The following is a 15,512-nucleotide window of genomic DNA, read 5'->3' as shown; positions in this document are numbered from 1 at the left end:
ATCTGAGTACCATGGACACAGGAGTTCCAGGAGCAAGAAAGCAGCTGGTGTCAATGCACTCTGCATCCCTGAATGGTGTCAAGAAGACTCAGCATGCCTGGAGGCTTTAGAGGGTACTCTTTGCAGTTCTCCCAATGTGACAGGGAAAATTGTTTTGTAATCTAACCTGAAGGCGATGCAGGAGACTCATTAACTGGCTTGGTTGGCATTTTAAGTGATCTTTTAAAGCTTTTATCATGGATTTAATTTTTCCATCTTGGCCATGTTTTTCACAGGCTCAGAAAAAAAGCTTGAATCAGACTTCCCCCATTTCTGCTTCCAAGACCACAGATGGCCTGAGGCCAGCGCCCATGCCAGGCCTCTTGAGCACCGCACTGCCAGGTCAGGAGCCCCCCCCCATGAGCTCTCCTCAGTCTGTGCCCGTCTTCCCAGGGGGCACTCTCTGCATGCCCGTCATCCTGCGTCTCTTCCACTCCGCCTCACCTCTGCTCTGATCCTGCCTGCCTTCTGTATCCCTTCCACCCAAGTTATATACCATGCTGCATCTGTGCCATCATTTTATATAAAAAATGAGAAATTAAAACCCCTTGGTTAAATTATGTTCAAAAAGTGTGCTGCTTAGAAAGAGTGAAATCTAGTATTTTGAAAATAGTGAAATGAAAATAGTATTATATGGCACATGTGACTTTGCGGCTGTCCTCATGTTGCTTTGTATAGGTGTATTTAGAATTCACCCCTCTGAGACAGAAAGTATCATGGGTCATGTCTCCCATGGCTTCTAAAGCTTTGAACACCCACACTGCTCAGTAAGTACCAGAAAAGACGACACTATGAACACTCATAGCCAGTCCCGTTTGGGCCTCCCTTTCCTTAAGTTGTGAGTATTTGGAGGTTCGGTGGTACTGACAGATCACACTGGCTCGAGGCCTATTCCGTAGACCTTAGATGATTTGAAACTGTAGCATTGACAGCTTTTTTTTATTACCATTTGTGTATGTGTTTATGTATTACCTAAATAATCTTTCATAACCCTTACCTCTGCTTTTTGCACTTTGGTAGATAAATGTACTTCCTGCTTCCTTTCTCATAGCCAACATCCATGATAAATCTATTTCAGCAAGTTCAGTAATGTGTGTACATTGGACTCTAGGGGTTACCTGCCGGGCCTGACTTACTGTTCTGTTGAACGTTGTCTCATGTGTTCATTCTAATAGGGCAGGATTCTGGAAGCAAAGTTATACCAGCGTCCTTAGGAACCACACAGCCCCAACAGGAAAAAGTCGTTGGATCACCTCCTGGCCAGCCAACGGTGCAGGTAGAAGACAGTTGCCTGGCTTCTTCTTAATGTTCAGTGTGATTGAAAGAAAATGTCACATCCCCTCCTGCACAGTCAGCCCCGATGCCCTGTGTGCCCACAGAGGCGCTCGTTGAAGACCTTCCCCAAGGGCCAGGTCTTGTAATGTCAATGTTTCTAGGATGAATGCATCTCTTCCTTACATACCTTCAGTGCTATGATTTCCTCATGAAATAATATACCAGCAGTTGTCCACCTGGAACTATCACAACATTATTAATCAGCTATACTCCAAAACAGAAAGTTTAATTAAAAAGAAAAATTAATCCTCAAGAGCAAAAGTAAATAGAATGTGTCCCCAAATATAGTAATACATTAATACATTTGTTTAAAGAAATAATAATTTATAGCCTTTGAATTACATTTTAGTTGAAAAATTCCATTCTGATTTTTCTTGGAAAATATATTCATGTGAAAATATTAAGTACTTATTAAATAAAATAAAACAGTGCAAAAATTTATCTTTTAAAAATAAAAATGATTCTGAATACAAAAAATAATAATATACCAGCAGCCAACACATAATAGGCACTCAAAAAATGTAGTTTACTGTTGAATGATAATGACCATTATCTTATCAAAAGTGGATCTGTTCCTCTTAGTTACACTAGAGATTTTTTCCCCCTGTCGGAGTGTATGAAGTAGTCAGACTTTATGGTCTTTTAACTCATCCACTGGTCTAAAAAGGAAGAAACAAATTTTTTGTCTTCCATTTTCTAAGGCCTTAGTTTCTTTTCCATCAGTTTTACCAGTTAATAGCTGAATGAAATTTGTGATCGTCTGGGCCTGCCTGGAATTCTCAGTGAAGGATCTGGCTCAGTTCTCAGGTTCTGACATAAGGAGTGTTTGTTCCTTACTATGATCTAAGAAATACCCTGCTAGGTCACACACCTGGACTAGATGTAAAAAGAGCTCAGATGTGTTTGCTTCCTTATTTACTACTGAGAAGATGAGTTAAGGACTACCTACTGAATTTTCAGCTGTTTATGAAGCTGGCACTTAAAATATTGTTTTTTCAAAAATATAATGAAAGGACTTCTCTGGTCATCCAGTGGCTAAGACTCTGTGCTTCCAATGCAGGGGTCCTGGGATCGATCCCTGGTCAGGGAACTAGATTTCACATGCTGCAACTAAGAACTGGTGCAGCCCAATTGAAAAAGCAGTAATAAGCATTTAAGGGCTCCCCTGCTTGTCCAGAGGTTAAGATTCTGTTTCTACTGCAGAGGGGCATGAATTTGATCCCTGGTCAGGGGAGTTGCACGTGTCACAAGGTGGCCAAAGGAAAAAATTAAAATATAATGAAGCGTTTGTAGAGGGAGCTGGGAATTCCGGCTTTAAGGTACAAGTGGATCCCTTCAAGGAGCTGATGGCACAGCTTTCTGTGATCTTGACACAGCACAGCTTTGCTGCATGGGTCTGTGGGACTTCCTCGTTTCGCTTTCCAACATGGCAAATTCTGCATCCTTAGAGTGTGCTCTTGATAGAGAGCTGAAAAGGCTGCAGCCACAGTGACCTTTATGTGGAACTGTATTCTGCTGTGTTTTCTACAGAAGGGACTAAGAAGAGGTGTGTTTTGTCCTCAGGTGGATGGTCACCCGGGAGGACAGAAGAGGCCTGCTGCCAAACAGCTGACTAAAGGAGCTTTGTGAGTCCCCTTCAGAAATTAACCATTTTGAATGTTTTTCTAGGTTCCTAACCTTCAACAAATAGACAACAGCTGTCAGGTCATGATGCTATATATTTTTTAAAGTATACTTTGGAAGCCTTTCCCTATAGTTTGTTAGCACCCGTATATATGTCAAATGTAGTTTGAGCCTACTGCTTACCCTTTTGTTCTTAAGAATAGTTCTTTGTCTTCTTAGCAACCACATGCCCTTTGGCCTCAGGATCTCTGAGAAGCATGCTTTGATAAATCCCTATGTTCAGAACAGAAATGCTAACCAGAAGCTTAGCTGGCCAGTGGTGAGGCATTGCCAGGGTCTGTGTGAGCACCCGCACTTGAATGGTTGGTGGGAACACGGTGCTTTAGAGGCCAGGGTCATAGTTTGAGACTAAACTCAGGGTCAGACTAAACTAAACCCACTATGATGTACAGAGTATAAAGCTATACTCTAGATGCTAACATCCCTGGGTGTCTCATTGTCTTTGCATGCGAATAACCATTGTGATTAGATTTCTTGACGTGACTCAACACAGCCATCGGCAATTTCTCTCTCTCAGCATTCTCCAGCAGTTACAGAGGGACCAAGCCCACACGGTGACACCTGACAAAAATCAGTTCCGGTCACTCAGTGATGCGGTGCAGAGGCTGCTGTCCTACCACGTGTGCCAGGGCTCCATGCCCACAGAGGAGGACCTGAGGAAAGGTGAGCAGGCTGGAGCCCCAGAGCGCCTCCTGGGGACACGGCCCACAGGAGAACCTGAGCTCGTGGCCCCCAGATGGTCACTGGATTACTCTTTTTCACCACAGACTTGCCATCTTCCCAATTTACTTGGTTTCCCAGGCCATGTTGAGAATTGTGACTTATTTTTCTCAGCATTCTGTGAAGGGATACCCAAATGTCTGGACATTTTATGGGCAAGTTTGAGGGCAGTGAATGCAGAACATTGTCTGGACTCTGGCTGCAGGTGGGACGGCCCTGGGCTAGGTGCTCTGCACAGTGATTCAGGCACAGTCCTTGGCGTTTAGGCTGAGTACACACATACCCTGAGCTGTCAGCATCACCGTTTTGAATTAGATACTGTAGCCCTCCAAAGCTTTGTGGTTCCAAAGGCAGTCCAAGGCACCACTCCACATCCAGAAACTAGCGAAACGTTTAGAGGTAACATCCTCTTATCCCGCCTCGAGCTTAGCCCATTCCGATGCCTGGCCCTTCTGCCTCTCTCAGCCGCGCTGCCCAGTTCTACTCTCCTTCCCACCACGTTCCCAGCCTGGACCCCGTTAGGCGCCCTCCACTGCTTGAATCAGCCCCTCAGCTGCCCCCAGCCTCGTCCTTCTGACCGGGGTCTCTAATGGGAGTGCAGCCATCAGCCCACCGTGAGCTTCCCTGGGAAGGCCAGGGTGCTCTTCATCCTCATCCAGCACGAAATAGGGATGTGGAGGCTCTGAAAAGAGAAAAGTGGAAACTGAGACGTTTGGAGACAAAGGACAGAGCCACAGGACCATGACCTGCGAGATGCCGTGGACTAGTTGGTGTGGTTGCGGGAACCTGGTCTGCCCGGCCCAGGCAGTAGGACCTCATTGTCTCAGTGGTTTCAGATTTTCATGCTCTGGAAGGAAGTGGAGGCTTCGGTCACCTGAACTAGTAGATGATTCTCTGTTCGTTGATATTTGCTGCTGTTCTGTGTTTCGTGCTTTTCTTTTATAGATGATCTTAAAGGAGTTGTGTTTTTGGTTTCCTAATCAGAGTTAAAATAAGCTCGTATTAAAACGAGTTTCTGAGAGCACATGCTAGTGAACAGTAAGGGAAAGCCATGCAGACGCATCGCATCTAACCAGGGAAGAGCTGAACTGAGAGAAAGTGGAGGAGTGAAGGACCTAGTGGTTGGTGTGCACTCTCTCACTATTTTTTTTTCTCTCTCTCTTTTTAAAGTTGACAGTGAATTTGAAACAGTTGCCACTCAGCTCCTGAAAAGGACCCAAGCTATGCTTAACAAGTACAGATGCCTGCTCCTGGAGGACGCCATGGTAAAGTTCCACTGAGCGCAGTTTGTTTCTTAAACTCCACAGGTCACAGCTACTAGTTCAGAGAGAAAAACTTCAAAGAATTACATTTTCCCACCATAGTTTAAAAGGAGCAGATACTTAAAATTGTAGAAAAAGTTACCTTTACCTGTACCTACTACTAACAGCAGCTGTGGGTTGGCCAAAAAGTTTGTTCGGGTTTTCTGTATATTTTCCATACAAACTTTTTGGCCAACCCAAATACAAGTGCTGTGCTTTCCGTGACTGATCACTCTCAGTGCGTGCCATTGTTTTCCTGGTTCTGAGTGAGGATGTGGGGCTTGCTTACGTAATTTGCCCAACGCCATACAGCCAATAAGTTTGTTCTGTAATTAGCAGAGCTGGGATACAGACCAGGACCCCTTGACCCCAGCCCCCATACTCCGATGCTGTCCACTGCCTCTCATCAACTGGAAAAGGCAGGAGAGGACCAGTGACACTTCTGCTGAAGGTTGTTCAGAATAATATCTGAAAAGATGAGGTGACAGATGTTAAAATTAGTTTTGTTTTCAGTTGAGAGGTCACTAACGTCATAAAAATCATGCTTCATTTTAAAATGTACAACCTGATGGATTTTAATATGTTCACAGACTATGCCGCCATCAGCACTCCATAACTCCAGAACATTTTTAGCCCTCCAAATAGAAACTAAAATTGATTTTAAAGCACAGCAAATTAGAGAAAGGAGTAAGATTATCTCCGAAAATGATGGGAAGGCCAAATCTCTCTGAGATTTTAGAAGCAGCTCTAAAATCATACAGACTAATAAACTGGTCTCTTACAAGTGGCTTTTTTTCCGGTTGCGCCGGGTCTTTGTTGCTGTGGACGGGCTCCTCTCTCATTGCGGCAAGCGGGGGCTGCTCCCTCGTGGTGTGCAGACTTCTCACTGCAGTGGCTTCTCGGGTTTGTGGGCTTTGGTAGTTTCGCTTCCCGGCTTCTAGAGCACAGGCTTAGTACTTCACGGCGTGTGGGCTTAGTTCCCCGAGGCATATGGGAATCTTCCCAGACCGCGGATGGAACCCGTGTTCCCTGCATTGGCAGGTGGATTCTTATCCACTGTACCACCAGGGGAGTCCATAACTGGCTTTTAATTTGAAGTCAGCTTTGAAAATTTACCTTGGAAGAGTAAGTGAACTGTATTATATATGTATACAGTATAGTGTAAATATGTATGTATGTTTGTGTTTACTTTATGTGTGTGTGTGTGTGTATATATATATATATATATATAAACAGGCATCAGTTCAGTTCAGTCACTCAGTCATGTCCGACTCTTTGCGACCCCATGAATCGCAGCACGCCAGGCCTTCCTGTCCATCACCAACTCCCGGAGTTCACTCAGACTCACGTCCATCGAGTCAGTGATGCCATCCAGCCATCTCATCCTCTGTCCCCTTCTCCTCCTGCCCCCAATCCCTCCCAGCATCAGAGTCTTTTCCAATGAGTCAACTCTTCGCATGAGGTGGCCAAAGTACTGGAATTTCAGCTTTAGCATCATTCCTTCCAAAGAAATCCCAGGGCTGATCTCCTTCAGGATGGACTGGTTGGATCTCCTTGCAGTCCAAGGGACTCTCAAGAGTCTTCTCCAACACCCCAGTTCAAAAGCATCAATTCTTCGGCGCTCAGCCTTCTTCACAGTCCAGCTCTCACATCCATACATGACTACTGGAAAAACCATAGCCTTGACCAGACGGACCTTTGTTAGCAAAGTAATGTCTCTGCTTTTGAATATGCTATCTAGGTTGGTCATAACTTTCCTTCTAAGGAGTAAGCGTCTTTTAATTTCATGGCTGCAATCACCATCTGCAGTGATTTTGGAGCCCCCCAAAATAAAGTCTGACACTGTTTCCACTGTTTCCCCATGAAGTGATGGGACCAGATGCCATGATCTTAGTTTTCTGCATGTTGAGCTTTAAGCCAACTTTTTCACTCCTCTTTCACTTTCATCAAGAGGCTTTTTAGTTCTTCTTCACTTTCTGCCATAAGGATGGTGTCATCTGCGTATCTGAGGTTATTGATATTTCTCCCAGCAATCTTGATTGCAGCTTGTGCTTCTTCCAGCCCAGTGTTTCTCATGATGTACTCTCCATATAAGTTCCATAAACAGGCATACCTCAGAGCTATTGAGGGTTTATTTCTCCAGACCACCTCAATAAAGTGAATATCACAGTAAAGTGACTCACATGAACTTTTTGGTTTCCTGATGCATATAAAAGTTATGTTTACACTATAGTCTTTTAAGTATGCAATAGCATTGTGTCCAGAACAAAAATGTGTATGTCTTAATTTAAAAATACTTTATTGCTTAAAAATGCTAACCATCATCTGAGCCTTCAGTGAGTTGTAATCTTTTTGCTGGCAGAGGGTTTGAAATATTGGGAGAATTACCCAAACATGACACAGAGACATGAAATGAGCAAATGTTATTCAACGTTTGCTGGGGAAATGGTGCCAATAGACTTTCCCAATGCAGGGGTGCCACAAACCTTCAATTTGTTTAAAAAAAAAAAAAAGGCAATATCTACAAAGCACAATGAAATGAGATATGAGATATGCCTGTAATTTATATATATTTATTTTAAATTGTGCCACCAAAGTCAAACGGTTGTTCTTACTTTGACAATCATTTCTGCAATAAAACTGAGATATCAAGAAGACTGACTGTCATTCATGAGAAAAGGATCATTTGGACAGATTTGGACAAATGAACTAATTATTTGGACAAATTATGTCTGCCATGAATTATTTTATGTTAAATAAATAAAACAAATTATTTTATGTAAAATAAGAATAAATAAGATTTGATTCTATACAGCAAGAAATAACTCTAAGGAAAGCCTTAATACAAAACACAATCATAGGGAATTCCCTGGCAGTCCAGTGGTGAGGACTCTGTGCTTGCAGTACCATGGCCCAGGTTCAGTCCCTGATCAGGGGACTAAGATCCCACAAGCTGTGCTGCAAGGCCAAAATATGATTATAGCATAGCAAAATATAAAGTCAAAGAGTGAACAAAAAGATTTCCAACATATTACTAAGCAGAGGAGGAAATAGGCAGAGAATAGTGCATATAGTTGCTTGTCATTTGTGTGCAAAAAATAGAGAATGAATAATGTAAATGTGTGCATGTGCATAAAATATCTCTGGAAGAGTTTGTTAAACTGCTTGGCAGGACTTCCCTGGTGGCCCAGTGGTTAAGAATCTGCCTGCCAATGCAGGGGACACAGGTTCGATCCCTGGTCTGGGAAGATTGCACATGCCTTGGGGTGACTGCTGAGCCCGCACTCTAGCACCTACACACCGCAAAGAAGGGCAGCTGCCCCACCCCACCCGCCGCCTCCTGCTCACCACAACTAGAGAAAGCTTGCAGTCAGCATTGAAGAGACACACAGCCCCCTAAAAGGCCCTACCTTCAAATTAAAAAAATAAATAAACGGCTTGGCAGAGGGTACCTCCAGAGAGGGCCCTAGGTGGGTGGGCAAGGCATTGCACAGGGCAGGAGAAGAAGGAAGGCTTACTTTCTACATCCCCTTTTAGTACCTTTTGAAGTTTGTACCAATGTTGTAAATAACCTTTTCCCAAAAAATACAATTTTAAAAAATATGTAAATGATAAACACATTTTCTTCTCTGATTGCTTCCTCTGTCCCCCAAATGCAGCAAGATGTTCGCAGTTGTTAAAAGGCATCTGAAATGACTAGACTCTCTCATTTTTAGCGGATCAACCCCTCCGCTGAGATGGTGATGATTGACAGAATGTTCAACCAGGAGGAAAGAGCTTCTCTGTCCCGGGACAAGCGTCTGGCACTCGTAGACCCCGGTAAGAACTGTCAGAGTGAAAGCCGAGGAGAGCTCCTGCCAGGGTTCCGGGGCCATGGCTCTGGGGAGACCATCTGAACTGACCTTGCGGGATAAGACCTGAAGGTAGATCCTGGATTCCAGGGAGAAAAAATCCGGAGTTGAGAGCACGATATGAATCCTCTGAGAAGGTCTATGTTCTGCAAAATCCAAACCGGAATTTGACATTTGGTTAACTGAATCGTCTTCTCTCCTGTAAACTCACTCTTCTCAATCTTTCTCTACTTTTTGAAAACTAAGTCAGAAGCCTTCCCAGAAGCAACTAAACCTCAGCCAATTATTGAGTTGTCTTACTGTGTGCCAGACCTTGTTGGGGGGAGTAATTGAGGCACAGTTCCTGCCCATAAGCTAATGGATGGTAGTGCTCCTTGTGGGTGCTCCCCATCAGTTTCCTGCCGTTTGCATCATGCTAGAGTAACCCACATTCCGCCTTTTAGAAATGGATTCTCAGGACTGCCCTAGTGGTCCAGTGGTTAAGAATCTGCCTGCCAATGGAGGCGGCATGGGTCCCATCCCTGATTGGGAAACTAAAATCCTGCGTGCCACATGGTATGGCCGAAAAATAGGGGAAAAAAAAAGAAAAAAAGTATTCTCCATACTATTTTCTAGCCTCTGAAATTTTTAAATCCAATAACATTATAACAATTTGTGGAGTATGGATTTTCACCCAGTTTCACCACCCTATAAAGGTTTTTATTCCTACAAGTTTTCTTCCAGTCCTGGTTCCCACTTGCATATATCATGTACAGGTTGCTTTTATAGGACACCCTCCAACTGTGCTTCTGTGCGTTCCTGGACGTGAACCACTGATTTAGAGGGTGGGGTGGGGGCAGTTTGCACCTGACCCACTGAGGGGCTGCTGTCTAGTCCTCACCGCCTCCTCCTTTCATTAACATTCTTTTCATTCCCAATTGCAGAGGGTTTTCAGGCTGATTTCTGTTGTTCCTTCAAACTCGATAAAGCTGCCCATGAGATGCAGTTCAGCCGGAGTGACCAGCATGGCGGTAAAACAAGTTCTGTGCATCTGACGGCCAAGGCCCAGAGCAGAGACCGAGCCAAAGCAGGCCTGGCAGAACCAATGAATCATGACCAATTTCATCTAGTGCCTAATCACATCGTGGTCTCTGCAGAAGGAAACATTTCTAAAAAAACCGACTGCCTCGGCAGAGCACTTAAATTTGACAAAGTGGGCTCCGCTCAGTACCGGAGTGCATCTGAAGAGAAAACCAGCCGGAGAGACTCCGCAAAAGGCAGCGAGTGCTCCCCCGGCCCTGAAGGCCACCGGAAAAACTCGTCCAGACCAGATCACGGTCCTGACAGCAAACTCTCAAGCCTCCTAGTAGATTCGCACCTGGAGATGACCTGTAATAGCTCCTTCCAGGACAAGACACTGCGGAATTCTCCAAAGAATGAAGTTTTACACACAGACATCATGAAAGGGTCAGGCGAGCCCCAGCCCGATCTCCAGCTTACTAAGAGTTTAGAAACGACATTTAAGAACATTTTGGAACTCAAAAAGGCTGGGCGGCAGTCCCAGAGTGACCCCACGGTTAGCGGCTCTGTCGAGTTAGATTTCCCCAACTTTTCTCCAATGGCTTCGCAGGAAAACTGCCTGGAAAAGTTCATCCCGGACCACAGTGAAGGCGTCGTAGAAACTGACTCTATTTTAGAAGCAGCTGTAAATAGTATCCTAGAGTGTTAATAGCGCAGTCCTCCCCGCACCCACCCCAAGACCCCGCCCCGGACAAGTTACATTCTTTCCTGGCAAAAGCAATGGAAACGGTCTCCTGTCTCCAGCCTGCTTGATCTTTCATCACAGGTTATTCTTTCTAATTTCAATCCCATTCTTTGTTTAAGAGCAATACTCATCGTGGTTACAGGGAGATCCTTCAGTAAAGCTGATCCTTATTAGAAAGCAGTCTGATAGGCCCTATACATTTCAAGTGTTTTAAAAGTGCTTATCGTCATTTTTGTTGTTGTTTATTTTTTTCCCCAAACACTGTAATTCAATGAGATCACAGTACACTTGGCCCTAGGCAAAATTCTGACAATCATAAGTCATTTGAAAAGAACAGACTTTATTAAAGAAAATCAAACAGGACTGTTAGAAGATACTTTTTAAAGAATATCCCCACTGTATCTCCAAATTTGGGCTTTGAGGGGGGTGGGTCTTGGGGTTGTCATGGGCCAGGAGACCACATGGCTCTCCCCTCGGCCATCTGTGAGCAGTTAGTCCTGGCTGCTCTGCTGGGACCCACAACCCCGGCCTGAGCGCCTGTAGCGCACAAGCAGGGCTTCCTGTTCATTCAAGTGCTTTTCTGATGCTCCCTGAGCAAAACCTCACCTCTTCAGCATATCCACGTTGAATTTCATCTAGGGAAAACTTTGTTTTGAGTTGCGACAGCATGACTTGAGATAATCTCACCAGGCAAAATAAAGGAAAAATGGAAACCAGTTAAGTGGCACAGTGTACAGGGGAGGCCAGGATCGAGCCTTGAGGAATATAATATGTATATATGTAAAAGCATATATATTATGTTCACTGTTGAGAAAAAAACAAGTGTTTTGCATTCTACAATTGGATCTAGTCAACATACAATGTATGTTTTTGTTGGTTGCTGGGTTTTGTTTCATTCGACCTCTCTTCGCACCCCCTCCCACAACAAATAGCCAAGCATCGAAAGCACTTTCATTTGAAAACTGTGTTATAATTTTTCAGTTTAAATGTTAAGGGGACTTTGGCCTTGTTTCTGCTTCTTGTTGTCTGAGAACAGTAGTCACACCCCCCGGCAGCAATCATTACCAAAACACAGACAAACCAAAGGTAACCAGGCAGCCCACCACTGAAAGGAAAGCTCTGAGACCCAGATGCCCAGTTGAGAGCCAAAGGACACGCCCTGTCATGGTTTGTGTTTGGCCCATGTTCGTGTTCATGGGTGTGACTTACTGCTTTATTTATTGATATTTCTTTTCAGGGCGCTTTCCCATTTTCCTTTCTTGTGTGCCTGCCCCAGCCCCTCCCATTTCTGTTGTCACTCTCATTCTCAATGTCACCGCGACCATCAGTGTCCCCTTGCATTGGGAACGCTACACGTGGCATTCCGTGTGTCCTGACATACGTGTGTGCGTGTGTCTGGGCTGTTCAGGTACAGAGGTTATTTTGGCTACAGAGTGTACACAGTCACCCTCCCTCTTATGTGGACAGGCGCTCATCTCTTCTGTCCATCTCTCTGGCTTTAGAGGAATTCCCACTGGTCTTCACTCGAACACGTTGCCAAGATCTACTTCTGGCCTTCCCCAACATGAGGACAACCCCCCGTCATCATGTTGGACCTTTCTTTTCCAGATTGGCCTGCAATGGAAAGGAGGGCTTCTGATTCCTAGAAAACACAACAGAAGACCTAGACTCTGCCTGCCCCTTAGTGCTCCCCTACACACACACAGAGAAATCCTGGGAGACTGCCAGTCTTCACAAAAGTAAAATACCTTCTCCCTACTCCCACCCCTGAGCCAATAGAAACCGGAAAGTCTGGGCCATTTCACGGTTGCCATGTTTTCCTTATTGTGCCAATGTCCAAGTTGCAGATTTCCCCTTTTTTCCCGTATTGTAGCATATTAGAAAGATAAGTTGGTATTGCCAGTTGGAACTTTCTGTTTGGGCAGCCCTGGGATAACACCCTGCTCTGAACCCCATGATGTCACAGGCTCTTCTTCTCTTAGGGCTCATGCTTCCCTAATTACTAGCAAGACTTAAAGGTGGTTCCTCCTGATCAAATTCTTCTCATTGTGGAAATTTATACCTGGAAGCCTTCTTGGAGGCTACTAATGAGTTACATTAATTACCGAATCAGTGGAATTCTCAAGAGACAAGATAGATCCATGTACATTTGTCACCTCTCTTCTGCCCTGCCCTGCCCTGCTACCCCAGTCCCAGCTTTTCAATATACCATCTTAAAGGGTTTTTTAAAGACTTGACACTTGTCTAGAAAACAGAGAGCCTAATTTACCAAAATGAAACTTGTAAATTTTTGTGTCCTTGTATGTAAGTTTACTTTTAACGGCGGAAAGATTCTAGATAATGACAAATGACGATTACGAAGTATATTTGATTCCTGTGATTAGGTCCTGACTCGCATGTCGAGGCCCCTCTGGTGGAGGATGAGAGCTCAGCCTCCGATGGCCAGTGTTCAGTTGTTGAGGTTCATTAGTCGAAGTTAAGTTTTAGAGCTACTCGTACTCAGTAACAAAAATCATTTTCTTTTCTTTCTTTTTTTTTTCTGTTGCTGTTGTGGAAGAGTGTGAATTTGTTATTAAGCATTTGATTTTCTGTGTCCTTAAGTACTGCCTAAAGATAAAGCAAATTTTAAACTGGCAATTACGAAAAAGAACTATTTTAGCGCTGAAGAATTTAGTAGACTTTGTTAGATTAGGGAGGCCTTACAGACTGACTTGACTTAAAGAGGATGCGTCACTCACTGTCAGTGTGGTGTGGGCTTTATTTGCTTCAATACCTTCATTTGTATAGTATGTCTCACTTGAAATTGCTTTGTATACATTTTGTAAAAATATTTATAAAATGTTTTGTAAAAAAAAGTATAACAAATTGCAGTTTATTTTGTTATGTTGGATAAATACTGTTAAAAGAAACCAGTCAGTAACTATATTGTTAATCCATGGTTAGGAAATGTTTAGTTGGAGATTACAAAATGAAACAACCATTGCAATACAGCCAAAGATTTGGGAAAATGTGCAACTGTGATTGTCTTGATTTTGCAAAGAAGAGTGGCTGCTTTTCCCAGAAGAAAAGGGTAAGTAAGTGTCCAGCGGGCTTTCTGTTATTAAATCCTGTTACCCAAAACTAGCTCTGCCAGTGAAGGGGTAGGATTTTAATTGATCAGCCTTTCTAAACAGTTGCCAATTAAAGTTGGTCAGTGAGAAAGTTTAGCCATGTACATGTCAGGCCTCCCTCCCGGGACTCCTGCCATATGGGCCCTTAACTAAGGAAGGAAAAATGAGGTCATTTAAAGGTCTCAATCTGCAAGAAATTTCCTTTAGTCATTATATTTCTTTTGTTTCTGCAGGGACAAGAAGGCTAAGGGATAGGTTAAAAAGATTAAGAACTGTTTGACATGAGACTTGTTCCAGAATGAACGCGTTTCCCTTTGGATTCACACATTTGACCAAATTATATTGAGAAGTAACCCCTGTTATGTCTATAAAGTCAGCCCCAGGGGCACTTCTGAATTCCTATACTCCCTCCCAAGTGTAACTTTACCGAAATGGTCAGGAAAACTACCAGAGTGGAAACTTCGTGGAGTAAGGGTCTAAGACTCCTTACCTTTTTCTTTGGGGCCTAGAATTTATACTTAGCCTCCTTATTTTATGGTTTAATGGCTCCCTTTCCCACCCCCACCATTAGGTGGTAGCAGTTGGGATATCAAGATTCTTCAGCAATCAATATATAAAGAGGAAGTCCTTCTCCTATATCTTAACAGAAGTTAGAATAATGACGTCAGTGGACGGATCCCTTAATATCTTCTGCAGTGGTGTCCTGCTATCGAGCTTCTCCCCTTGCTTAGGACAGATACGTGTCCAACATGACACTCGCCCCTCTGCCCATTTGCCGTGGGTGTGCCCCGTGAATAAAGAGAAGGATCATCTGGCTACTTGGTTAGGAGTGAAGTCTGTGTGTTGCGCGGGAGCATGCACAGAGGAAAAAACCTTCTCTTAGGATGGTTAGAGCCCTGAGGCCTGTGTACGAGAGGCCCTATCCCAGGAGAGGGGCCCTAGCACTACCTGATGTGGGGACAGTAGCCAGAGAGTTACTGGGGGAAAAGGGAAGGGAAAGGAAAGAAACTCTACCATCTTGGGGCACAGCAGCAGCATCGCTCAGGCAGGATATCTGTGGCACTGGATCTGAGCTCTGGCTCTGCTTCAGAGACAGAGGGCAGACTCCCAGGCATCTGGCATTAAGTATCAAACTATCAAGCAGTTTGCAGGCAGTGTGCTAAACCCTGGGCATCTACAGATCACTCAGGTGTGATGTCTATGCTCAAGCATCTCAGTCTAGAGAGGAAACAAGTCCATAAATAGCTACATTCCAAGAGAAAAGAAACTTGGGGCTAAAATGTTTCCAGATCTCCACTTGGTAGAGAACCACGATCTATATGCCCATGCCCCTCTTATTTCCATGGTTCTTAGTGCAATTTCCTAGGGTACGTTTGAGAAAAAATAAGTATGATACTTTTTGCATGAATGAAGTTAGAGGAATTTTATAGTGTTAACTATATGGAGAAATCTGGTGCAGCAGACACACAAACTGTAGGAGCACCTTTGCAGTATCAAGTGGATTCTAAAGGATACATACAGGCTAAAGTGAATAGCCTGTATGTATCTACACTGCTACTGCTAAGTCACTTCAGTCATGTCCGACTCTGTGCGACCTCATAGACAGCAGCCCACCAGGCTCCCCCGTCCCTGGGATTCTCCAGGCAAGAACACTGGAGTGGGTTGCCATTTCCTTCTCCAATGCATGAAAGTAAAAAGTGAAAGTGAAGTCGCTCAGTCATGTCCGACC

General features: G+C 44.1%; 1 protein-coding gene across 3 annotated transcripts in view; it reads left to right on the top strand.

Annotated features, from left to right (window-relative positions):
• Positions 1 to 13,688, top strand: part of BICRAL (BICRA like chromatin remodeling complex associated protein) — a 78,737-nt gene extending 65,049 nt beyond the window's left edge. For 2 of the 3 annotated variants that reach the window (XM_025269792.3, XM_006069212.4), the window contains exons 6-12: positions 276 to 381; positions 1,215 to 1,315; positions 2,938 to 2,999; positions 3,575 to 3,720; positions 4,948 to 5,042; positions 8,795 to 8,897; positions 9,853 to 13,688. In XM_025269792.3, coding sequence (XP_025125577.1) covers positions 276 to 381; positions 1,215 to 1,315; positions 2,938 to 2,999; positions 3,575 to 3,720; positions 4,948 to 5,042; positions 8,795 to 8,897; positions 9,853 to 10,637 — 1,398 coding nt within the window. In that variant the 3' untranslated portion in view covers positions 10,638 to 13,688. The remainder of the gene's footprint in view (positions 1 to 275; positions 382 to 1,214; positions 1,316 to 2,937; positions 3,000 to 3,574; positions 3,721 to 4,947; positions 5,043 to 8,794; positions 8,898 to 9,852) is intronic. The other variant, XM_025269803.3, reaches the window with a different exon arrangement.
• Positions 13,689 to 15,512: the final 1,824 nt, after the last annotated feature.

The sequence above is a fragment of the Bubalus bubalis genome, chromosome 2, assembly GCF_019923935.1.
Source record: "Bubalus bubalis isolate 160015118507 breed Murrah chromosome 2, NDDB_SH_1, whole genome shotgun sequence".
In the NCBI taxonomy this organism is placed as follows: domain Eukaryota; kingdom Metazoa; phylum Chordata; class Mammalia; order Artiodactyla; family Bovidae; genus Bubalus; species Bubalus bubalis.
The sequence above is the reverse complement of the archived record's forward strand: the minus strand, read 5'-3'. Positions and strand labels throughout refer to the sequence as shown.